This window comes from Juglans regia, chromosome 1, assembly GCF_001411555.2.
Source record: "Juglans regia cultivar Chandler chromosome 1, Walnut 2.0, whole genome shotgun sequence".
Classification (NCBI taxonomy): domain Eukaryota; kingdom Viridiplantae; phylum Streptophyta; class Magnoliopsida; order Fagales; family Juglandaceae; genus Juglans; species Juglans regia.
In genome coordinates, this window is record NC_049901.1 from 15,432,928 (window position 1) to 15,458,703 (window position 25,776).

The 25,776-nt window shown below is 35.1% G+C and overlaps 3 protein-coding genes and 1 pseudogene across 3 annotated transcripts; 2 read left to right on the plus strand and 2 right to left on the minus strand.

The window, feature by feature from the left end:
- Positions 1–566: 566 nt before the first annotated feature.
- LOC109014560 (phospho-2-dehydro-3-deoxyheptonate aldolase 1, chloroplastic-like) lies at positions 567–4,423 on the plus strand. Its single transcript, XM_035694533.1, has 5 exons — positions 567–1,234; positions 1,422–1,699; positions 1,930–2,206; positions 2,896–3,141; positions 3,805–4,423. Exons 1-3 carry the CDS (start codon positions 719–721, stop codon positions 2,057–2,059), a joined length of 924 nt encoding a protein of 307 aa, XP_035550426.1. The 5' UTR covers positions 567–718; the 3' UTR covers positions 2,060–2,206; positions 2,896–3,141; positions 3,805–4,423.
- LOC118348394 (phospho-2-dehydro-3-deoxyheptonate aldolase 1, chloroplastic-like) lies at positions 2,120–4,068 on the plus strand. The gene is made up of 3 exons (XM_035689945.1): positions 2,120–2,206; positions 2,896–3,141; positions 3,805–4,068. The coding sequence occupies exons 1-3, from the start codon at positions 2,120–2,122 to the stop codon at positions 4,066–4,068; spliced, it is 597 nt and encodes a 198-aa protein (XP_035545838.1).
- Positions 4,424–7,729: 3,306 nt separating the features above from the next.
- Positions 7,730–13,114, minus strand: LOC109014561 (polyadenylate-binding protein 2-like). The gene is made up of 6 exons (XM_018997075.2): positions 12,935–13,114; positions 12,661–12,763; positions 12,127–12,197; positions 8,467–8,658; positions 8,232–8,359; positions 7,730–8,120 (listed from the first exon to the last, which is right to left on the minus strand). Exons 1-6 carry the CDS (start codon positions 13,055–13,057, stop codon positions 8,072–8,074), a joined length of 666 nt encoding a protein of 221 aa, XP_018852620.1. The 5' UTR covers positions 13,058–13,114; the 3' UTR covers positions 7,730–8,071.
- A 4,191-nt stretch (positions 13,115–17,305) lies between these two features.
- Positions 17,306–25,641, minus strand: LOC109014564 (annotated as a pseudogene).
- Between the last annotated feature and the right edge of the window lie 135 nt (positions 25,642–25,776).

Sequence of the window (25,776 nt, forward strand, 5' to 3'; positions counted from 1 at the left end):
TTATGTAATTATTTTTAAAAAAATTAAATTTTTTTGTGAATATCATATTTTATTATTTTTTTAAATCAATTATGTAACAATTACTCAATTCATAATTATAAATATTTGTTTTCTTCAAAAAAATATCAATTCTCCGCACGACACCTCTCTCGGGTTTCTAGTTATTTACTAAAGAAACCCTCACCACGTACCTCACGTATTTCAATTGAAAAATACTTGTTGCAAATACTTAATATAAACGGCGTGCAAATATAATTGATGCGGAGATATTTAATGAGAGAGAGAGATCGATCTGTTAGAGTTGATGAGTAAGAAATATCAAATTAACGAGAAAAAAATCGAACTGATGAAAGAGAAATAACAGTACGTAGAAGACTGTACGTATCGAACAACAGTACGTAGAAGAAGTCATTTCAATTACGTACCCCCACTGACCATTTGCTAACTACCCGCCTCCACACCACTCTTGAGTTTGCCGTTGGACTGTTGAAGGCCGAAAGCCCATCCACCTATTCTTTCGCTCTTAAACGATTATAAAACCCCCTCCTCTGTTTCTCCCAAAAATACGCGCTCTCTCTCTGTACAGAAAGAAGGAGGCGAAGAAAGAAAGAAAAAGAGAGAATCCAACCCAAAAGAAGAGAGAGAGAGAGAGAGAGAAGAAGAGAGATATATAGAGACACAGGGCGCTCCCGCAGACGCAAATTCACTTTGCTGAACAATGGCTCTCTCAAACGCCGCCACTCTCTCCTCCAAATCCCTTTACAGCAACACCCGCCCACTCTCTCAACCGCACCTCCAACCCACTTACTCTCTCGTCCCCACCACCAAAGCACATGATTCCAAGCCCCTCGCTACTCGCATCTCCGCCGTCCACGCTGCAGAGCCCTCCACGAAGCAGTCTCCGCCGCCCGTCGCGGTCTCTCCTTTGAAATGGACGGTGGAGAGCTGGAAGTCCAAGCCGGCGCTTCAGCTTCCTGAGTACCCAGACCAGAAGGGCCTGGAGACGGTTTTGAAGTCGATCGAGGCCTTCCCGCCCATTGTGTTCGCAGGTGAGGCGAGGCACCTGGAGGAGAAGCTGGCCGAGGCGGCCATGGGCAACGCCTTCCTCTTGCAAGGAGGGGACTGCGCCGAGAGTTTCAAGGAGTTCAGTGCTAATAACATACGGGATACCTTCAGAGTGCTTCTTCAGATGGGTGCTGTTCTCATGTTTGGTGGTCAAATGCCTGTCATTAGGGTCGGTATTTCTTTTCTTGGACTTTTGAGCTTGTCTACGCGTATGTTATAAATTTTGAATTGTAGGTTTTTGACAGTTTTGGGCGGGATCTTGTGCTGACTACATATGATCATTGTTAGATTCGATAATTTTAGTTTTTGGTATCGGCTTGGATTATGTTGAGAATTATGGTGGTTGGTCTGTTTAGGTTGGGAGAATGGCGGGTCAGTTTGCGAAACCCAGATCGACTCCATTTGAGGAAAGGGATGGAGTGAAGCTGCCAAGTTACAAAGGGGACAACATAAATGGTGATGCTTTTGATGAGAAATCAAGGACTCCGGACCCCCAGAGATTGATAAGGGCTTATAGCCAATCCGCGGCGACTCTCAACCTTCTTAGGGCCTTTGCCACAGGAGGATATGCTGCAATACAGAGGATTAGTGAATGGAATCTTGATTTTGCGGAGCACAGCGAGCAGGGAGATAGGTATGCTATGTTAAACCAGTCTTGGTTTCTTTTACCCATTAGTAAAAGCACATTTATAATGTTTTAGCTTTCAGTTTACACTCAATGAGCCTTGATTGTCTGACAATATGGAAGTGATCTTGTCCAGAAGCTATTGATCTTTCTTTTGCTCGTAAGTGGGGTCGTTGGAGCTTTGATGATTTAAGATTCACTGAAGTATTAACAAGTTCGTTGGCTGGATGGCTAAACAGGTACCAGGAATTGGCTCACCGGGTTGATGAGGCCCTAGGATTCATGGCTGCTGCGGGACTTACTGTTGACCACCCTGTAATGAGGACAACTGAATTCTGGACGTCCCATGAGTGTTTGCATTTGCCTTAAGAGCAAGCACTCACTAGGAAGGATTCAACTTCCGGCCTGTACTACGATTGCTCTGCTCACATGCTTTGGGTTGGGGAGCGTACCCGGCAACTGGATGGTGCCCATATAGAGTTCCTTAGGGGACTTTCCAATCCTCTTGGAATCAAGGTATGCGTAACTGCGGTTTTCTTAACCTTTTGATAGATCTAGTTATCATTGCTCATTATATTCTTTTGATAAGTAGTTATTGCTCATGTTAGACATCCACAATTTCATCACTTAGATCAGATGGGACAAAGTATAAAATTGTTAGTTGTCTATGGTATCTTAAAACCTAGAAATTTCGTATCCTGGGATGTCTGTAAAGTGCTAAAACTAATCTGATTATAATGACTACGTCTGTTTCATCCTCTCTTTCCTTATTATTTCTTACTCAACTTTGAGCTCAGTTTCTCTAATGTTCACTCATGCTTCTGGGAAAACAGATTAAAACTTTGCAGTAAGTGCCCTGTTTAGTCTCACCAGTCTTTATCAATTATTATCATCATCTGTGGTAGTATTACGGCTGACCTCTAGTACATCCTAGAATGGTCTTCCGCAAAATGATAACTATTACCTTTTCAAAATCAGTTGGTATATGCTAATTAGTAAAATGTTTATACACAAAATTGATGGCGATGAATTTTGTTGATTCTATTTGACTAATTTAAGCTGTTGAGGCTTTAATTCGTTGCACTTGTCAATGAAGAGAAATATGCTATTATTTTCTTTGTGATTGATGCTTGGTACTATTTTTAAAGTAATTTTGTTGCTGCGAAAAAAATTAAGATGGCTAAAGGTGAAACTTTTTAATGCAGGTGAGCAACAAAATGGATCCAAATGACCTAGTCAAGCTCATTGAAATCCTGAATCCCCATAACAAGCCAGGAAGGATTACAATAATTGCAAGAATGGGTGCCGAGAACATGAGAGTTAAGCTTCCCCATTTGATCAGAGCTGTTCGCAGGGCTGGGCAAATTGTGACCTGGGTCTGTGATCCAATGCACGGAAACACCATACAGGCACCGTGTGGACTTAAAACACGTCCCTTTGATGCAATTTTGGTACTATTTCTCTCCAACTTTTTTACATCATATTGATCACTCATAGTTCTCGAGTTTTAGGATAGCTTTCCATAAGTACAGCAGTTGGGTGTTTTCAGAAGCACAGAAATGGAAATATTCAGTCTATTTATATTTAACTTAACCTCCATATAGTAGGAAGGAGTACAACCAAATATCTGGCCCCCTGGAAAGATCGGTTTATAATCGGATACCTAACACAATCTGTGGAAATCAACGTTTCTAACCTTCAAGAGCTAATATGTAGCTTGATTGTCATATCTCTAATTAGTAATTCTGTTAGGTAAACAATTTAAGTCCTTTTCATTCTTCCAAAAAACTATTAAAGAGTAGTGCATGTAAAAGAGGCGTCATACATAGAGCAATTTAGCACATTGCACTTATCAAAAAACATTTAGCACATTGCTGGTCCTGGCTGGTGAGCAGTCCAAGAGTTAAGGGTTCCACCTGACAAGAAAGTCCATTTAGTCAACATGATATGGTCATCTACTACACACTTTGAGGTGGTTGTATGTGAAACTTTGGGTGCATGTGAAACTCTTACCTTTCCTAGAAAATTATCCCAAGTAACATCTAGGTGTAAATAAGATCAACCCTCTCAGTTATTTATTTAATTTTTGCCCTTAATGTCATATTTTCTGGTAGGCCGAGGTGCGGGCATTCTTTGATGTGCATGAGCAAGAAGGGAGCCACCCTGGTGGAGTTCATCTGGAGATGACTGGCCAGAATGTGACAGAGTGCATTGGAGGGTCTCGAACAGTTACTTTTGATGATTTGAGCTCACGTTATCACACTCACTGTGACCCAAGACTCAATGCTTCTCAGTCTCTCGAACTAGCCTTCATCATTGCAGAGCGGCTTAGAAAGAGAAGAATTGGAACTCAGCGTCTGCTTTCGTTGAGCCTTTAGATAGTTTCAAAGTACCTCATCATTTCTAGACGATTGGCAATGATGATTTATTTGGTAGTGAATAAATTTGGAATGGTTTGTCTACTAAAAACCTTGTGTTGCAGGATCCATGACTGATTATTGCATGCAATACCAGCAAATCCATGGTCTCCTACATTTAAGATCAGCTGCAAATGCAAGGTTTTTGGGGGAGCAGCTTTGTATTCCTAATTTATTTAGTAATTGGGTTTGAATTTAATTTGTTTCTGTATTTATGTGTGGATGTCGTCTGATCATCAGACCAAGTAATCGTTTTAAGATTTTAAAAGAAATAAATAAAAGAAAACGGCTATTATATATGGCATTGGAAATGGGATGGATGAACTGGTATATATGTACGTGTTGATTCTTGCATTAATGATTTGTTGATTTGAACTAGCTAGCAATCATTTCATTAAACTAAAAAGCTGTGATCAAATACAAAAGGAGGCCAGGGTGACATAACCAATACAACACACAGATCAAGTACAATTATTATAAAATGGGTATAAATGCGTGGTATCAAGAAAATGGATGGATCATAATATTCCTTGATGATTATGTTAAGGAAATAACTGTCATAAAAAGCAAGCAGTACTGGAGCTTTTCATGCCCTCATCGTTCTTTATATTCTCGAAAAAGAAAGTAAGAACAAATGTCTGCTCTCGACAAAAGAAAGAACAATTAGGCTCATACAGAAACACTTTTAATTCATTTTATTATTATAATTTTTTAAAATTTTTATAAAAAGTATAAAAAATAATTTAATTTTTTTTAAATTTTAAAATAATAATAATATTAAAAAATAATATTATAATAATATTTTATTTACTTCAATTAAAATTATTTTATCTCATCTTATTATTATTGAAACGAGTCCAACTGTCATTTGAAAAAGAAAGCTAAACTGTACGTGCGTGGTGATCGAGGTCTAATTTTAAGATGTTTTAAGATTGAGGATATATATTGCATTGATTATAAATCAGCGGGTATACAGATTAGAGACGCAGTACTAGTCGTGCTCGGTGACTACGTACATATAGGAGACATCATGACCAATTGCAAGAATAAGAGTCTAGAAATAAAAGACATTGAAATTACACATGCAACATCGATCGATTTTCAAACGACGCATGAGTACTACTACTTATTGCAAAGAAGATCGACTTTAGTTGCTATTTTGATCATGGCTTAAAGTGATCATCTCGAGTATAATTTTAAAGCAATAAAAGTACACTCTTTAAGTTATAAGTACTAGGGCCTGCATGGCCGATATATAGATGGTTCTTGACATAATTAAGAAGCCTCGATCTGATCGTCTTAAAGGTGAAAAAAAAGAAACGATCGAGGAGAATCTATATATATATTACCAACGTCCATCATGGTCAGTTCGATCGCTTTAATTTATAAATTTATCTCACCCAGAAGTAGTACTACTACTTATCCAGCCATGCAGTACAGTACTCGTGCGTTTTTCTCGCTATGGGAGAAAAAATACAAAAGAAAATATCTCAGGCGGACTCCACATGAGAAGAGATCAAGCAAGGGATGGAATTAATTAATTACATGCATGACTGCCAGTGCCAGATTGGAATTAGCTGCTTTCACTTGAACTTATAATTATTAGTAGTACCCAAGTTAGTTGCCGACGCGTACTTGTATATATATGCATGCATGCATGCATGGTAGCTGAAAATTGGTTATAAGCTGAAAATTAGGTATATGATGCATGCTCCTCCCAAAATCACGTGGCCATCTGATCATCAATGCCGGAATATATATATATATATATATGTAATAGATTTTTCTTTATAATTAGGTGGAACCACAATTAAATATCACTGATCCGACACACATCCAGTACGTACCCTCCTTTACAATTTGCTCTCTCTCTCTCTCTCTCTCTCTCTCTATCGCTCTCTTAAATTAATATATATATATATATATAGCGGGTAGTATAATTAAGACTGATTAATGAATATTCGTACGAAATTAAAAAAACAAGATGATCCATACGTTGCACGTTTTGGTCGTCTCTTGAACTGATCTTAATTCTTCTAATATTATATATATATATATATATATATATATATATCAGACAGTCCATGTGATCCGATACCCCCGGCCATGACATGCATGTGGGGGTGGGGATCAGATAAACATTTTTCTCAATTATATATGTTTGCCCAGGTAGCTAGCTGCACGCGGGGAGGCTGGACCCTGATCTGCATCTACCGAAATTAATTTCCCACAATAATTGATATGAAGAAAACAGCTGCATGCATGCACCAACCCCTTTGAACAACTCATGCATGTTCTTCATGACAGAGATTATCAAGTTTTGGTTCGATTAATAGGTTTAAACATATATATAGAAATTGGATTAATTTATACATTAATATTATTTGTACGTTCGTACTTCCGCCGGCCTTAGCTATCTAGTATAGTATGGTACTGTCCAAGATCCATGGAGTAGTACTACTTCTTGTTCTAATTTGGATATTACACGATCTGATCAGGAGGCTGAATATATAACTTAATTCATCGATCCGGTTTAGATAGAACGTACGTACCGATAAAATTAAGATATATAAACTATTCTGAGCCACATATATAATTCCCACCATGATCAGTTGGAAGCTGCATTCCCATCACAACTATATATAATAAAAAGGGTTGGTGGAAGGAGGATCCTTTGTCACATACGATCGATCTCCGCCTATTATATTATATATATAATTCATTTGATGGAAGAGGAAAGGGTGTTTATGGTTGTGTGTATAAATATATAAACATGATACACATGCAGCCTGCAGGCTTGCAGCACTAACTCCACGTACGGTAACAGGTAACAGGACCACATGATGGAAAAAGATACGTAGGCTTATTAAGGCTGGCCATGTTCCATCGATCAATATTACTCAATAAATCCTAACCAAAGCCTATTTTGGGGTACGTGTACGTGTGTGAATAGGGGGTGTACTGTAGATTTAGCCCTTGTCTCTTCAATTATTAATTGCTTTTAGACTACGAAAGGAAATTGCATTGAAAATAATGGGAAGCATACAAGACTACACCTCATCATGTATCCGTACTTTCTTCTTTGTTTGACTACTGGACACGATTACCGAGTACATACTATACACTAAAACAACTCTAGAACTAGAAGCTAAAGACATGAAACTGATACTACGTCAAAAGATTTTATAAGAGCTAAGATGCTTAAAAAATTTGATGATCTTTCTTAAAAAGATTAATAGATGTTTTGGTATATATTAATGGAATCACTTTTAATAATAATAAAAAATAATGACCACGCGACCTATATTTTCAACTAAATTAATGCCAACTTAGAATGGAACAAGATCTTGTTCCCACCGATTTTGTTCTCTTTCTGGCCGCCCATTAATACAAAAATATCAGTAGTTCACCGAATATAACACCAAAGAGAACATCGGCAAAGTTAGTGCCACTTATGTTTAAAAATGCATTTTTTATTTTTTATTTTTTCAAAAAGAGAGTTGAAAGTTGATTTGTGCATCCCAATCAGAATGCCAACAGTTCAACCGAACATAACCTAAGCAGCTAGATAAACGAACAACCAGGATTAAACTACCAGCTAAACACAACTAACAAGCACAAGTGGGTATTCGTTCTCCAAAGTCCCCGAAAAATTCAATTCTCATTTTTAACATATAGTTGATTATCCATTAATATAACAGTACATGACGCACAGACAAAAATATCTGGCATTTCACATGTTCTCTAGAGATCAATTTTTTTCTTCTTTTTTTTTGGGGGGGAGGGGGAGGGGTAGATATATGGATAGTTCCAGGATGCCCTGATGGGACAGCATCCATCAAACATGAATAGTCTAAACATAAACATGCAAATGATCTAGTAGTAATGCATATATCTGGTGGCCTTTTTGAACCTTGAATATTGCAGGCATCCAAATCGAAAGTCTGAAGATGCAAATGTGCTCCTAGTAGTAAGGCATGTATCTTGTTGGTCTTCTGAACCTTGGAACCTTGCTGCAGCGGTTTTGAAGTCGGAATGAACAAAAGCAAGCAGACAAGAAGACCAATCAGCACATTTGTGAACATGCATAAAATTGTAAAATAACAGCTTATTGAGTAACATACCCATATCCATAAGGGGAGTAGAAATAAGGAGGTACATATGGCCTCCTAAATCGGCCCCCCATGTAAGGATTAAAACGCCTTGGACGATACTGCTTCATCCCAGGAACATTGGTCCTTTTAGGCAAAACCTGAAAATATATATCACACAATCAAGACGTACCAACGACAGAAGCCATCAAAATGGAAATCCTCAATTTATGCAATGAGGTTGGGGTTGAAGTCCAGTACACATTACCTTCAATTGACGACCATGTAATTCGGACTCATTCAGAACGAGGGCCTCTTGAACAGCTTCTGTCTCGAGAAATTCCACATAAGCAAAACCCTTCGGCTGGCCAAATTTATCTGTCAGAATAGTCACCCTGTTTACCGTGCCACATGATTGAAAGTGTTGCTGCACTTCTTCAGGCGTGCACGCATAATCAACCTGCAAGAAAAAAAAAACCACAAAATCTTAAAGAGAGCAGTGCTATAAAAATAGCCAAAAGAAGAGCAAAACTCGGTTATTCAGGTGGGAACAGCATAACAAAAAGGCACGAAAAAAATCAGGTTTTATGAAGTAAACATTTCAAATATCTCAACGTTGTATGTTTGCTCCTCTTGTGAGATGAGATCCGTGCCTGAAAATCCAGCCTATGAAAACCAAATAGTACCATGACATCCCAATAAATCTAGTCATATTACAAATGTATATCTTTTCCAATTTCCACCACCAACACCACAAACTCTTGATTATTCACAGCAAAATATGATCTAGAGACGACTTATAAAAAAAAAGATCTAGAGACATGACCAAACAATCTGATTCAGAGTTCAGACAGCCCATCACACATTTACCCACATACAATCCTCTTCCTGAATGCTTATAATTGTAACTTGACGTATGTCAACCAAAACTATAACTATGCAAATTGAACATCGTACAAAACTCTAATGTATGATGTATCAAAAGAATGAAAGAAAGAAAAAAGATTACAGACAACTTAAGAAAAAAAAGTATGACAAGATTAACAAGTTTAAGAATGGATAAATTCAATTCATGAAAATCAAGTTTAACATTCATAGAAACTACTGAAATAGCTATCTAGTGATTCATCGGAGCAATTAACAGATATTAGGCCATAAATAATTAAATATATCATCTTTGCGAGGGTATGTGAGAGATCTAGAGATAAAGGCCTAAGGGACATTTTGCCATTTGAAACCCACAGGTAATGTAACAAAAACATCAGTGGATGAAATTTCTGACAACAATGATGCACACATAAGATTTCCTTTGGCAGGAAATCTCCTCTTAATTTTCCCTAAAAGGAACCGACAATTCATCTTTTATTTTCATGCATCTTGGTGGCAAGTGTCACCATCAAAGAAAATACTTTCTTTTAAAATAAGAAAAGAATTTTCATGTCTTCATAGTGATCTTCAACCTAAGTATTGCAGAAGCAACCTCCTATCATAATCTTTACTAAAAAACATGTATTATATTTCAAAATCTCACTTTCCCAAGTAAAAAGAACTGACAGAATGATCAAGCCATCAAATCATTAGAATTTCTTTTGATAAGTAATCAAACATTTTATTAAAAAACAAGCAAAAAGAGCAAAAGAAGACCCAATTGAAAATTGGTGCACAAACAGAAATATATCTTTGACAATTTTTTTTTTTTGGCAAGTATAACTTTGACAAATATTTGAATAGCCAGCTCTAGAAATCTAGAGGGCTTTCCTGAAAAATAGAGATACTTTCTTTACTCAAGGATAATCAATGTAATCCATGAAAGAGCTCACAAATATTCTGACAATCGACAGAAACATCATATGTACAAGGGAAAAAAGTGAAAACAAAATCATATCTGTCAGGAAATATTGATAGTTTTTCATTCAGATGAAAAATTAAGAAAATAAGGCGACAAGTAAGCAGCAATCTTGTACCCCTCACGCCATCTCCAATTGAAACATTTTTGATGCACCACAGACCATCATTGCCAGCAGCAGCAAAGGCTCTGCAACTACGATTGCATGCCCAAGAGTTGCCTTCACTCTTCCAATGAATTAAAAGCTGTCCTCTGGTGTTTGGAAGTTGAAGCATCTATATTGCATCATATACTTTCTTCCATTCCGGCGTTCCAATGGAAAAGATCAAACATTTACATAGAACTTTCAGTTTCATGTCATTTTCCATATTTCACCTTTTCTTTTCTTTCCTTCTTTTCTTACTTTTCTTTTTTCCCCTTCCTTTCCACATGCTTTTCTATCTCTTTTTTTTTTTTTTTTTTTCCTTTTTTCAGAAGTTTTTGAGATTTTTTTCCTCAATTTCTTTTTTTTTCGAATTTTACTTTCTCTTGTAATCTTTTTATATATTTTGAAACAAACATGAGACATTCAATCTCCCTCTATTGCACGCCTAAACAACGCCAGAATAACTTTGGCTCACCCACAAACTACAATGAAACCATCCAGCGCTAAAATACCGTCCTGCGATAATAGCGAGACATTATGTCAAATCATGTCTCTAAAGTAGGAAGCATCCACACCCACAACAGCAAAAGAAAAAGAGAGGTTTTAATGTTTCCCAAAAGAATATATACTGAACATAGTTTCAGGGATGAAATGTACAATTACATCCCCACAGCTTTAATGATAAGCTTATATTTAACAATCATACCCCAGAGTTTCATATCTCAATATAAGATGAAAGGAGAAGATTGATGAATCCAATTATCTATCATTTTTTATATGTAATTATATATCATTAAACATGTCAAAATAGACATCATTGCTCCTTAAAATCCTAAATCATTGACACAATATGAGAAGTTGTAGACAGACAGACACAAACAAACACACACATCACCTACTTCATAGGCATATGGGAATAGGTAATAATTCGTAATAGGTTTGTTTCTAACTTATATTTGTATACATCTCAGGTATGTTATGGGAAAAAAAATCTGTAGAAAATATCTACACAAGCAATTAACATACTCTAACTCTTTGTTTACATGTTGCAATGAAATATACCAAGTTAATGCCTTATATCAGTTTCACTGGTATGACATCCAAACTGATCTTCAGTGATGCACTATATATGAGAAATACCCTCTTTCCGGCAGTAGCTTCCTCTATGAATTTATAAACTCTGACCATATGGATGTGTTTCCATCCCATCTCATTATGTGATGGGATCAGGTTATACTTCTCAAACCCGATCCACATTCATCCAAAGCACAAATATGTGGTTAATTGCAATACAAAATCTATATAATAGGAGAAATCATTTCAGTAGTAAAAGATTTCTTCCAAATCATTTGTAATTTTACTTCTCCCAGGTGATGAACAGATGGTATAAGAAAAATACGAGCTAAAAACTACAATAATTGTTACAACATCCAAGGACATCGTGCTGCTATATTTTACCAAGACAATAAGCAGCTTATGCCATCAAAGTAAATCCAAATGAAATACAACCACTCTAGACCAATAAGAGCAACTAACATATTTCTATCACTTTTCTTGAAATGCTTGTTCACATATCCTAATTGGGTCAGACCTTCATTATTGAAAGATAATTTGCAGGCATATCAACACACATTATAGTGACAGAGCATGTGAACAAGACTTGTTATGAAGACAAGATTTTGCAAAATAATGACAGCAATACTATCATGCCCAAAACAAGAAAAATAACATCAATTAATAAATAAAATAAAACTATAGTTTCTCTGAAAGACTAAGCAATTATAGAACAAGTATTTGAAGTTGCGGAAAGAGACCAAGAAAGGTCCATGATAAGACATCATGAATCCCATAAGCGGACACTGTATCCAACTTGCTGATGTAAAAGCATGGCATGCTTTGAAAAGAGCAAGAGTGAAAAAAAACAATTATTTTCTCACATTGCCAACAAACACCGATCGTGCGTCTGTCTCCTCCTTGTTTGCTAGAGAAGCAGCTGCGCTGGCAGGGTCTGCACAAAACCAGGCACATGTTTAAAACATTAAAAAACCAAAATAAAAGAAAGAAAGTTATAAAAATAGTCTTTTAACAATTTTAGTCTTAACGAGATTAAATAAAACCACTACTATAAGTTCATGCTTCGCGATACACAGTAAAATTTCATCTGAACAACAATTCAACACCATGTCACATGCAGTCGGCTTCAAAATTTAAACCTTTTAGACTGATGTCACTCTACTTCCTCCTAGATCCCCAAATAATAGACATCATGTGCAAAATCCATTTTTAATAGAATAAATAATGCTTGCTACAATCTTCCACCCAAGCAGCCAGTACAGCACCATTAATTAAAATAATTGCAATTTAAGAACACAAATCTTATTTACTTATATTTTCCAACGGCTTCTCAGCAAAGAAAAACAGAAAAGACATCGGAATCTCAAAAGTAAAACAACAAAGAAAGCAATTCGAACCTTGAACGGCACCCATTTCCTTCTCGACCTTGGCCTGCATTTCGCGAAGAGCGGCGGCTTCCTCTTCCATCTCCTTCAAACGCTTCTTCATCTCGTCCAGCTCCTGCAGCATTACGTACATACAAACAAACACATCATATACTTCTACAATCGCACAATTTACTGGGTATAAGTTTTGATGCACCAGGCGTCGAATTAATCGCTAGGGTTTTTAATGTTTCAAAACAAGATCCATTACAAAGAAAGAAGAGAACGAGAAGAGAAAATAAAGGACCTTAACAGCGTCGTCCTCAGCAGTGGACATGTCGACGTCGGCGTGGTGAGAATCCATGTCTCCCTCCATCTCCCCCTCGTCCGGAATTTCCCCTCCGTAGACCTCGTGCTCCTCTTCCTCCATTTCTCTCCCTCTCAAACCCTTGGGTTTCTAGAAAGGGTATCTTGCGACCTTTGTTGCACAATCCCCCCACTAAATATAAATAAAAAAATAAAAAATATTCGAAGGGTTTAGTTGTGTGTCGTTTCACGTGATCAAGGTAAAATATCATTATTTTGTCCAACAGATATCCTATACATCAGCCTACACTCTCCACATATCATAGTTTCAATTTTTTTTTTTAACTCAATACACTGTGTTGAGGTTTATGTAAATAATTTTTTTTTTGTCCTATACATATTAAGAACATTAGTATTGGTTTCATCATTTTCATCTTTAAAATTTGATGAAAAGTATATATTTTTCATAAATCTAAAACCTCTGTATCCATAATCCCACATTGGATTAATCATTAGATTCATCAAAATAATAATATAATATTATTTTTATAATAATAATATTTTTAATTTATTTATTTTTCATATTTTACAATTACACTAATTATATGTTAATTAATAATTTAATTTGATATTCAAATAATTATTTCCTAACTTAAATATATTGTGGTTCAAAATTGGAAAATAATAATTTAAGTAAATAAAATAATGGTTATAGAGTGTGAATAGTGAATCTTCAAATTTAAAAATGAATTAAAATGCATTGTAGCTCAAAGTTTCATATTTTAGCATTTGGTGAATCCAATGTAATGATTTTAATATAAATTCATCAAATTTTGAATATTGCACTCATTTGATGAGTCAATACCAATGCTCTAAGATCCCGTTTAGATTAAGAGATGAGAAGAATGGTTTTAAATGAATTGAATAAAATATTATTAAAATATTATTTTTTAATATTATTATTATTTTAGAGTTTGAAAAAGTTGAATTGTTTATTATATTTTGTGTGAAAATTTGAAAAAAATTGTAATGATGAGATAAGATCACTTATCAATCCAAACGAGGACCTAAATTAAATATTTGTTTGGGGTTGCAGTATGAGTCTTAAGAAATACTTAAATAGTCTTAAAAGTTATTTAATGGAAAAATTAGATTGTTTGAATGCTATATATTAAGTATTTTTAGTCTCAAATCAACTAAAAAATACGTTTGAGAAAAATCATCATTTTGATACTTTTTCTCAAACGTGTTTTTTCAAATAATATGAAACGTAATTCAAATTTTAAAAAGATTGTTAATGGAAAAATACTCATACAACTTTAAGATAATTACAATTTTCAAATTTTCAAAAATATGGTCATAATCTTTGAAAATTTAAATAATCATCATTTCTATCTCTGAAATCAATTTTTTAATTTGTTTCCAAACAAATGTAATATGTTTGGAAGTGTTTTAAATATATGATTACCAAATAGTAAATAATTTTTAATAGTAGAACTTATTACTTAAGTTATAAGCTATAAGCCCTAAAGTTATAAGTTATATTTTTCACCACAATCTCAAACATGTACTGAGTGAATTTGTCTCTCTATCTTTTCTTAAAACTCTATAAAACATCTTATTCAAACTATTTTACTATTATTTACAAATTTTTAATCTCATTTTAACATCCAAACGATGCCTAAATATATATATAAAAAATATTCGAAGGGTTTAGTAGTGGCCCACAACTAGAAGGATGTTGTTTCACACAACTAATGTAAACTATCATTTAAAAAAAAAAAAAACTAGAATATATATTAGCATTAATCAAATAGAGTTACAACCAGAGCCACAAGTGGCTAAAGAAAATCAGGCACTTCCTCAATTAGAATAGTATCAACAATGAGACCTAGAGTTGCCTTGGCAAGACAATGAGCAATCTCTCTCTTTACAAAACTCAAATTCCAAGCAACCATAGTTAACAAAATAGATTTGGTGTCTTCCACAAACTCGCCCTGTGATTTAGACTTCCTAATACAGCCACAATGACATCTACTATTTGCTTTGCATCACCTTCCAATTGGAACGACATCGTTATGGCTGTATCAGAAAGTCTACTATTTGATTTAAACTTCACTGAAAAATTTCTTAGGAGAATGTCAAGTATTAATAATGAGCCCGACTATACATCAGCCGACACTCTCCACACACCGTGATGTTCTTTTTTTTTTATCCTCAACGCAGCCAATAGTAGACTGATGTAAATAATTTCTCATTAATAATAGATGATCTTTGTCCATTGCTGGGTTGTGTTTCCCCCCGAGAGTAATGAAAATCCTTCAAACTTATTTCTACTTTCATAACCAGATGTAGTACTGTTCTAAAGCAATTTATCTTCACCACCCAATGGACTCACTTTTTGTTGAAGGATTTCTTTGTGTGTTCTGCCTCTGAAAATAATTCCTTAATCAAAGTAATATGCCACTAATTTGTTAATGGATCAATTAAAGCTGCCATCTTTGCATCCCTTGAAAAACTTGCATGCTAAGATGAGACAAGAAAAGAAAGTGGTCAAGAAGTGGTCATTAAAAATATTATTTATGCTTATTTTTGCCTTGTTAGTATATATTTAGTTTCAAGTTTGGAAGTGATTCTGATTTTGATTCTAACCAAATTTTTTATAGGATTTTTTTTTATTTATGTATTTATTTTTCATACAATAATTTAGATTTTTCTATTTTTGAAAAAATCTTCATAATTTTAAATTTTGCAGCTATTTAAGTCCAGCTTGTGGGCTTGATAAAATAATCTCGAATTTTACTATTAATCAATATTATTCAAAGTTGTTTCTGTATATTGACAAATCTCTTGTCTTCTTTGTTTCGATTATCTGTTGGAACTAATCGTCAGAATTAATCTAAATTCTATCCGGTGTTAGTTGGCATCATAATTTAAGTATCTTTCATGAGGTTATATCTTATTAGTTTCCATGGTTGGTGGTCGTGGTTGTTGTGGGCAGGTTCCGAACGAGGAAGTCTTACACCATGATCATAGCGTTAAGAATTGATGATTGAGGATTTGTAGAGACAGGTTGTAGAGTTAACCTAGCGTCTAACTGTGCAGGATATCGGTGATCGTGAGATGGAAGATCACAATTCCACTTTCAATTTTGAGAACTCATATTACAATCGTGCTCTATTCTGAGAGCACCGTGGTTGGGAGAAGCGTCATGGGGACCTCAGTTTTAGAGTTGATTTACCAGAATTTCTTGGCACTCTTCAAGCTGAAGGTTTTTTTAATTTATTACATGAGGTTGAATGAATTTAGTACTCTGAGGAAAAAGAGTTTGAGGATGGACATTCTTCCATATGGTGAAACTCTATACCTATCCTAATAAAGATAACATAATGGATAAGATAACTATATTCATTAAAAACATAGAAAATTTGGAGAAAGAAAACGTTGGTGAAGTTTTGAAGTTTAAAGATCACGAAACAACTTTTGAGACAATTAACTATGTTGATTTTATTGGAGTTGAAGATTTTTTTTCAAATTCTCCTATGCAAAATAATTTTTTTGGATTTGAGATGTGGGAAAGAAACTTAATTTTGGAGTATATGATGTTCAATATTATTTTCTTTCGAGCCGATTAAATTAATTTTAATTTTTCTACGATCATTGGGATGATACAATAAAAGGAAAGAAAGATTGGTATAATTGGACATCCAAAAGATCGAGGCAAGAAAGTTTAGAATTCGAGGGTGAATTCTCTCCAACCTGATGAGAATGGTGCAAACCCAAATTGATATGTGGTATCAGTTATTTTCCCTAAAATCATTTTAGAATAATATCCATTAGTTTCTCCCAAATAATATATATTTATGATATTAGTTATTTTCTCCCGAATCATATATCTATGCTCATTCTTGCATTGCTAGTAAATATTTAGTTTCAAGTTTGAAAGTGATTTTGATTTTGATTTTGACCAAATTTTTGGTAGAATTCTTGTTTATTTATATATTTATTTCTCATACAAGAATTTAGATTTTTTTATTTTTGGAAAGATCTTCATAATTTTGAATTTGGCAGCTATTTAAGTCTGGCTTGTGGGCTTGATAAAATAATTTCAAATTTTACTATTAATCAATATTATTCAAAGTTTTCTCTGTATTTTGGGCAAATCTCTTGTATTCTCTGTTTCGATTATCTGTTGAAACTAGCCATCAGAATTAATCTAAATTCTGTTCAGTGTCACTATTACAACCAACACATCACTATGTGCCCCCAAAACTGATATCTTCCACCTCTGCAACTCATAGCCACTGTCTTCAAGTTAGAAGACCAACTGAAGTTGCGTACAACTTCAATTTCTCAAGTGTAACACCCTTTGTCAACATATAAGTAGGGTTATTGTTTCCACAAATCTTCTCAAGTTCGCAACCATTATCATCAAGCTTTCCACCAACTTCATGCACACAAAGAGTAGCAATATGAAGTAGGAAAAGTGTTTGAAGCTCTTTTGAAGGCCAACAATGTAATAAGTTATTTCTTATGGAACTATATATGGAGATGAGATCGAAACATGAAGTAAAGAATGGAAGAAAATGTGTTTCCGACCACAAAAGCCCCAACACTGTAGTGCCCATTTAATCTTTCTAGCCCAAAGATCTAATATTGTTAGAAAAATCATGATCAAAGTACATCCAAATATTGCTACATTACATGCTTATGTTGAGTGTGAATTCGCTGGCTATGAAGAAGATATGATGACTCACCTTCATGTCCATTACAAATTCAGGGAATCCACCGATTGCCATAAGATCAATCAGAAAAGCCGCAACAAACATCGAACTTATTGCCTAGAAGTTTGAAAGCAGTAGAGTTGAATATGAGGTCACCAGTACCAAAACATACATATTTTCATCGATCAATTACTTGAATAGAGCCATAGCTGAAGCTAATATCATAGAAGATTGTACCAACACATAAACAAAATGCAATATAGATTGCAAGGCGAAGCTAGTAATAGCCTAAATCGTGATACATGTTTACAAACGATCTCCTTGCCAGAAGTAGGCACTACGTAATGAAGCTTGCTTGGCTAATTCCCTTCTCTAGAGTTCCTCCTTCCTACAAAACAAATAAGCCAATCGTTAGTTCTTCAGAATCTTAACTTTCTTCTTCTTTCGTTGAGAAGATAAAGTTTGAGCAATACTTAGTATTGTCTTCATTAATATCAATGAGTAATTAACAATATCTTTAATTATGATATGTTGGCCTATATTAAAGACCATGAGCTGAACTTGTTGGAAAGTCCCAGATGACTTGTATGACTTGACGAGAATATTAATGACTTTTTCAGTGCTTGTCGTGCCACCAGATCCTTGTTTGATATCCTAGTGTTGATGGCTAATGGTTCACATGCAAGAATTGTAATTAAACATGAGTTCTCCAAATGATGTTTACCATCAAAAAGAAGATGGCAAATAGAAAACTATACTTGATGCCTCGAAATCTTTGTTGATAGTTCAAAGGTAGTTATCACTGATTAGATGGGTTTCTTAGTGCTAGGCATGGGAAGCCATTTGAAGCAAAAAACCGCATAAAAGTTTGATAGATGGGCATATATGTACGAATCGTGAAATTAATCAAAATAACTGACCATTTGATGCTAACTACATTTTTATTTTTGCGTTTGCAAATGAAAGAGATGAGCCCATTAATTATGGATGTGGCATAATGTTTTTAAAAACTAACAATGTAAAAGAATTTTTAGTACCTATTCTATAATTGAAGGGGGCAAAAATAGACTGTTATTCCAGTAGAAAGGAGACAGAGATTGCTGAAGAGCTCAAAAAACTTCACTGTTGGGCTGATGGATTGATGAACAACAATCATTCCATCTTGATAAGCTATCTTGATGATACGGCTCATGACATGAAAATATGTTGAGCTGTCAAGCCCACTTGTGGGCTTGTCAAGGAAAAGAATCTAGCTTTGGACGAGTCAAAATCTCAATGCAAATGCTAACGTCCCTCCTACCTTCCACTTATACCTTTTTCTTTTATTCCAACCTCCTAAAATTGTGTATGTCTATGGAGTTTGGAAAGCCCATCTCCCTTATGATCATCTCAGACATTTCCTGTTTCTTAGGTCTAAACATTGAGCCAGACAGTTGGAGTTGTATGTGTTGGAAAAACTCTTATTCAAAATGTCTCATTTCACTCATAGCATGTGTAAATAAAACAAGTAAATGGTTGAGAAATTACCACCATGACTTGAAGAATCCATCTCCATTGTGCACTCGGTAGCTGATTTTGAAAGAGGAAAAACTTCTCTCTAACCCTAACAAGCAAGAGATAATAGAATCCAATGGGCTAACTCTATTATATTTTTGGGTGAGAGAAGTGGATTCCTCATGTGTTAATATTTTTGGCTCATCCCATTATGAGCCCAAAGACCAATATAAGATATATGCTAGTCCATAATAAATATAACAATCTCTCACTTGGACAACATAAATCATTCAATCACAGTGTGAAAGGCAACCAAGCATCTTCAAAACGTAATAAATCCAAAATATGTTTGCAAGTATTTAGTTATGTCAATCATATCCCGACAGGTTATATGACGCTTAACAAGTACTCACAATCACGTGACTTAGATAAGTGAGATGCAAGTTTGATGGAGGAATAATATGAAACAATGGTTAACACTCTCATTTTCACAAGAAGCCCTACAAGACTAAATCCGAATGTCTTGTGTTACAACTATATTAATGCCGTAAAACAAAATGTGCACAAGACAACATATGACAACATAATCAAAATTCATGATTCACACATACATACAGAACTCCCACAAACTAAATATAACAAAAGATTCAAACAAACTCACACTGATCACATGATCATGAAGTATTTTTGGAGCCAAACATTTTGTCAATGGATCAGCCAACATGTGTTCTGTGGTATGTGCTCAACACAAATATGAAACTCAACCATTTTCTCTCAACCACTACATGCATCTTATTTATTATAAAATATGGATAAAAAAAGCAATCTTTTTTAATAGATAACCAACTCTCAATTGGGCATGTATGAGCCGGATCCATGCAAGGTCCTCTTATAGATCTAATATAACATTTGAGGTCATCTTGATGGGCTCATTTAAAAGGAAAGTAAGAGTAAAAGTGTAACACCCCATTCCCGTAAGTTAGGAGTGTCACGTATTTTTCATAAAATAAACCCGACAAGAGATTTCATATTATATAAATGAAATTTGAATTTATTTTGTGGAAAAATATATAATAAAATGTCTTCCAAAAATATTAAATGAATAAACTGAATAAATTTATGTCATAAAAATAAATTTTATTTTTAGAAAGTCTGAAACTAAAATCAACTGTTCCTTTTAATCCTGGCCTGTCTGCTCGTATTCATCATACTCATCTGGGTGGTTAAAAACATGAAAACAAACTAAAATGAGTCGAAAACTCAGCAAAAAATCCATCACAACGTAAACATAATAAACATAAAGTTTTCATGCTGAGAGCTTAAAATTCATGACTGTTCACATTGATGCTTATGCTATGTATGACTGATTTATCTGAATTAACTGACTGATCTGATTGGCCAACACACTTAACCCTATGTGCGAGGTTGTGCACCGGCCCCACGTCCCGCCGTCGCGAGTGGAGCAGCTAACAGTATTCTGGCATACTATGGTGGATCATGCTTGAGCCCATGACTTGCACATTCATCTTGAAACTGAACTGCATTGGTACCATGCATCTGAATAGCCATCTAATTAACTGATTTTATCTTATTTTGCACTTGAACTTAAGATAGCTTATGTGTCTTATACACATGAGATGCATGACATATTACATGCATAATCATAATTTCTGAATTTGAACATGATGCGGAATGACATAATCGTATGCTATGCTGGATGACATAATCGTATGCTATGCTGGATGACATGTTTGCATATGACATAAGTGGTGCATAAATAATGGCTGGCAATGAACTAGCTTGAATAATACTTTTATATAAGCTTAATTGTGATGATCTTAATTTGTGATTAAATTACTTACATCGATGCGCTTCTTCTCGAATATCACTTTGTAGCTCGTCACATATACGCAATATTAACTATCACTTAATCTATCTGGGAATAATATGTACTAATATCCTACTTAATTAAATTCACAATCTAAAAGATAGTCAAATAAATATTTTGTTTAACACAAAAATCAATAAATCCTTGTATTTAAATTACTTAAATATTAATAATATATTATAATATAGTAAAGTACTTGGTCTATTTTAAATAAGTCATAAAAACCTCAATTCTTAAAATAGGTTTCCTTTCTTATAATTAACATAATTAAACAAGCAATCAAATAAATAATAATATCATTTAAATATTCTTAACATACTTATTAATTTCTATTTAAAAATAACTTAATAATTTTATTAAAATCTGGCTAAATAGACAAAGGAGAATATTAAATAAAATATTAGAATCAATAGTATACTTTAAAATATATTTCAAAATTTTTAAACACTTTCTTATAAAAATAAGCTTATGACTAATATATTTATTTAAAATTAAACTCAAATTCAAATATTAAACTCAACTTCAAATAAAATAACATAATAGTCTCCATAAATATCATATACTTAAGTGCAAAATTATAAAAGTAATTATACTTAAAACAAGGTTATAAAAGTAATAATATATGTAATATTATTAACATCTATTCGTAGTAAACCAACAACCTAAAAACACAATTTATAACGTGAAGAGAACAGAAGCTCGGGAGGGAGGCGTGCGATACAGGGATTCACTGAGAGAGAGGCTAACGTGCGGCGATTCTGGGTGGCTGGAGGAGGTCACGGCGACGCAGTTGGAGGTTCCTTGTGGTGGCGCGACACCGAGAGAGGGAGAGAGAGCTGTTGGGAAAGCTTACCGATAGGAAGGAGGAGCACGTGGCTGAGTTGGGTGGCTGACGATCATGTGCTTACCAGGAGGGAGTGGGTGCGACGAGGTTGGGCTGGTCGGCTCTTTCTATGGTGGCCGGGAGGTGGTTTGACGTCCCTTGAGGTGTTTGGCAACGACAGCATAAGTACACTGCCAAAGAGCCTTTATCGATGTCTTCTGTGGTGGCTGGCGGCACCACTTGGACTGGTTGCGTCGAGGTGCTTGTTTATGAGTGCAAGAGGCCGCAACGTGGTGTACGTGACAATGCTTGGAGGTAGGTTTTCATGGTCATGCATGGTCTGGGCAATGGAGTTGCCGCGGTGGTTATGGTTTCATCGTCAACTTTTGGTTGCTGCTGTCAGTGCTCTGTTGAGGAGTGTAAAACACGGTTGAGACGTGGGGGAATGTTTGTTGAGTGAGTTTTCCTTCTCTGTCTTTACTGTGTAACTCTAGTTTGAAGTGTGGGTTTGTTGATGGAAATATTGTGAGGAGGAAGAGAGGATTTATAAGGGCTTTAACGTGAGACCTGGTTTTCCACTAGAACACTAACAACTAACACTGAGAGACGTACGAGCTTGGAGGTTTCTTGTGTTTATTTCAAAGGCTAAAAATCAAGAGATGAGATTCGGTGGAGATAAGAAAAACTAAGATTTGAATTCAAACCAAAACTCTAGAGGGACGTAAAATCTGATAAAATAATAATAATAATAATAATAAAATACTTATAGTTATATGAAAAAATACATAAAACTTATTTTATAGCCTAAACTCAGGATCGGGTTGTTACAAAAAGGAAAGTAAAAAAGAAGGCATGTGGGCTACGATGGGCTATTAGCGCAAATAAAATAAGTTAAACTTGATTTTGTGGGTAGTTACTATAGGGCTGGACCACTTGGACATTAGTCCATTATGTAAGTCCATATTTTGGAGCCTTTAAAAAAAAAAGGAAAACCCCATTGTACAAGCCCACTTTCAAGATTTAAAAAAAAAAAAAAAAAAAACCACCCTACTAGCACACTTCTCCTTCCACGTGAAGCAAACCCAAACCCAAAAATAAATTCTTCTCTTACATGAAGATACAACACAACGCCGTCAACACTTATGTGATATTCTACCATCGTCAACTTGAGAAGACCGACATAATCCGATGAGGAGATGCCGATGAGCCCATTTCCGGCTACCATCGGCCAGCATACACCTTTCAGTTCTTCTACGTACAGTTGGGAGGTGTAACCGCGGGGGAGTTGCCTGCCACCTCAGCCTGTCACTTAAACGAAATGAAAAATAGATGCAAATAGAAAGGCATCTGAAAATAGAAAAGCAAAAGAAAAAAGATACAGATGAAAACAAGTATCAGAGCTCTTCGTCTTTGGAAGGAGGGGTCTCTCGATGTGGGTAGATGAACTTCAAGAGAGCATTTTGGTGATCTTTGGTCGTCTTCTTCTTCATGTCAGACTCTTGTCTTTGTGGGTTTCTCGTCTTCGTTTTCGTCTTCGTGGGTAGATGAGCTGCTGAGAGTAGAGCTCTTTGTAGATCTGTGGGTAAGATCTTCATGTGAGTCGTCTTCGTGGGTACCTTCATCAAACATTGGTAAGATTTTTGCTGTTCTTTTCGAAAAAAAGCTACATGTAGTTACTAGATCTTCATGTGTTACCCACCGAGAGTTTAAGATTTTTGTTGTTCTTTGTAGTTACTGAACTTCAAGCAAGCTAAATGTAAGATTTTTGCTGTTCTTTGTTTGTAAGGAAAATATACAAAAAGATTAAAAACAAATGCAGGACATTTTGTAAATCGCATTTTTTTTTATTGGATACAAGTTTCAACTAACCTTTAGGATATATTTTAAGACAGTATATCTTAGCATTTTGGCAAAAGTCACCACATTTGCATGGTGAATGTAATTTGGAGGCAAAATTGGAGGCAACCCGCATGCTATGATTGTCTTTGCTGTTCCTCTCTTTCCAGATATTGCAATCCCTCCAATTGCACGATCAGTAGCCCCAAGCAAAAGAGCAGTTTTTATAGCATCCTATAAAAATAATTAATTTAAAAAAATTCAAAAAATAATTTAAGAGTTATTGATTAGCGACGGTACCTTGCTAATTGCAATCCCTCCACCATCTTGTTTGAAGAAGCATAATGTGTGTAGAAGGCAATATCGATACTAAGAGTAGGGGGACTCATGGAAAGGAAGACGAAATGTGTTAAAGTTACAGCTGAGTTTTGGTTAAATATTAATTATCACCAAATGATGTGAATACAACTTGTTTAAGAGTATTGAACAACTGTTCTTATCGATATTCATTTTTTGGTGGGGTTATTGAAGAACTGTTCTTGTACAGGGCATGAGAAAAGGGAAAGAACACCCATCTCCGCTAACACCATCTAGCTCAAATCTCCCAACCGCGATATATTATATTATTTAAAAAATTTGTTAGAATGGGTGTGGTCAATGTTTATTGTCAAAATACATGAACCCCGTACTTGCTAATTATCATTATTATTTTTATGTTAGGACATCTCAAAGACTTTACTACCAAACTTTGTAATTTACATGCACGGTTACTATGGACTAGTGCCTAAATGATCACTAGCTTTTCTACCATATCTAGATGACAACCAATATCCAAGCAACATTCAGATGATGATGCAACTATGTTCTGTCTTATTATTATTATTATTATTATTATTATTATTATTATTATTATTATTATTATATAAGTTTGTAGTTTGGCTGTGTTTAATTACTTTCATTTTTGTGCTTTAAACAGAATTCTGGTTACCCATTTCAACATGGGATGGGATCTCTGACTCCTCTCATCACTATAAGCTCTGCAACGAGTGAATAAGTTGGTAAATAGGATGCACTCGATTGTAGGGAAATTGAAGCGCCATGTATTGTGCCATGTACATCCTCTAGAGTTGATGAAGAAAGTAAAGAGGATGGGGCAGATTCACGAAAAATCGACGATGTACAAATGGATGGTGGTGATATGATTGAAGAGCCAAAGTCGGAGATAGAGTTTAATTCTTTTGAAAAATTAATAAGTTATTATAAGCACTATGTTAAGAAATACGGGTTTGGGGTGATGACATAAGGGAGTGAGATGAGAGAGGATGAGAGTGTCAAATATGTCACCATTGGTTGTGCCCGTGGTGGGAAGGCCCAAAATAGGATGTTGAATGTCGACAAACACTGCCCGACAGGAAAGATGGACTGTAAGGCAAAGATTAATGCCTTAAAAGTCAAGGGAAAGATGCGATTGACAACAGTTAATAATACCCATAATTACAACCTTAGTCCACAGAAATCCTGATTCTTTTGATGTAATAGAGAAGTGAGTGAGTCCGTAAAAAGAGTCTTAGATACAAACGACTTGGCTAGCATCTAAATGAATAAGCTCAAATCTCTTGTCGTTGGCGTGGGTGGATTCGAGAACCTCCCGTTTTTGGATAAGGATTCTCACAATTATATAAACAAGGCACGACATCTACGACTTGAGAAAAGTGGTGCTAGAGCGCTTTGAGAGTATTTTTGTAAGATGCAGTATAAGAATAATAGATTTTTTTTTTCTTGATAGATTTAGATGATGATAAGAGGTTAAAGAATGTCTTTTGGACAGATCCACGCAGTAGAGTACCTATCATTATTTTGATGATGTGGTAACATTCAACACTACATACCTGACGAATAGATATGGGATGCCCTTTGTACCCTTTGTTGGTGTAAACCACCATGAGCAGTCAATTATTTTGGGAGCACATTTGTTTTTCAGTGAGGATATAGAGACATTTACATGGTTATTCCAGACATGGTTGCAGTGTATGAATGATATAGTTCCGAAAGCTATTATCACTGATCGAGATAGAGTA

Excerpts from the sequence above, each read along its gene's own strand:
- LOC118348394 (XM_035689945.1), top strand. The coding sequence starts at position 2,120 with ATGCTTTGGGTTGGGGAGCGTACCCGGCAACTGGATGGTGCCCATATA. Across the intron at positions 2,207-2,895 it reads CCAATCCTCTTGGAATCAAG|GTGAGCAACAAAATGGATCC; the intron begins GTATGCGTAACT and ends TTTTTAATGCAG. Across the intron at positions 3,142-3,804 it reads GTCCCTTTGATGCAATTTTG|GCCGAGGTGCGGGCATTCTT; the intron begins GTACTATTTCTC and ends ATTTTCTGGTAG.
- LOC109014560 (XM_035694533.1), top strand. The coding sequence starts at position 719 with ATGGCTCTCTCAAACGCCGCCACTCTCTCCTCCAAATCCCTTTACAGC. Across the intron at positions 1,235-1,421 it reads GTCAAATGCCTGTCATTAGG|GTTGGGAGAATGGCGGGTCA; the intron begins GTCGGTATTTCT and ends TGGTCTGTTTAG. Across the intron at positions 1,700-1,929 it reads CACAGCGAGCAGGGAGATAG|GTACCAGGAATTGGCTCACC; the intron begins GTATGCTATGTT and ends ATGGCTAAACAG.
- LOC109014561 (XM_018997075.2), bottom strand. The coding sequence starts at position 13,057 with ATGGAGGAAGAGGAGCACGAGGTCTACGGAGGGGAAATTCCGGACGAG. Across the intron at positions 8,360-8,466 it reads TACATGGTCGTCAATTGAAG|GTTTTGCCTAAAAGGACCAA; the intron begins GTAATGTGTACT and ends ATATATTTTCAG. Across the intron at positions 8,121-8,231 it reads TACTCCCCTTATGGATATGG|CAAGGTTCCAAGGTTCAGAA; the intron begins GTATGTTACTCA and ends AAACCGCTGCAG.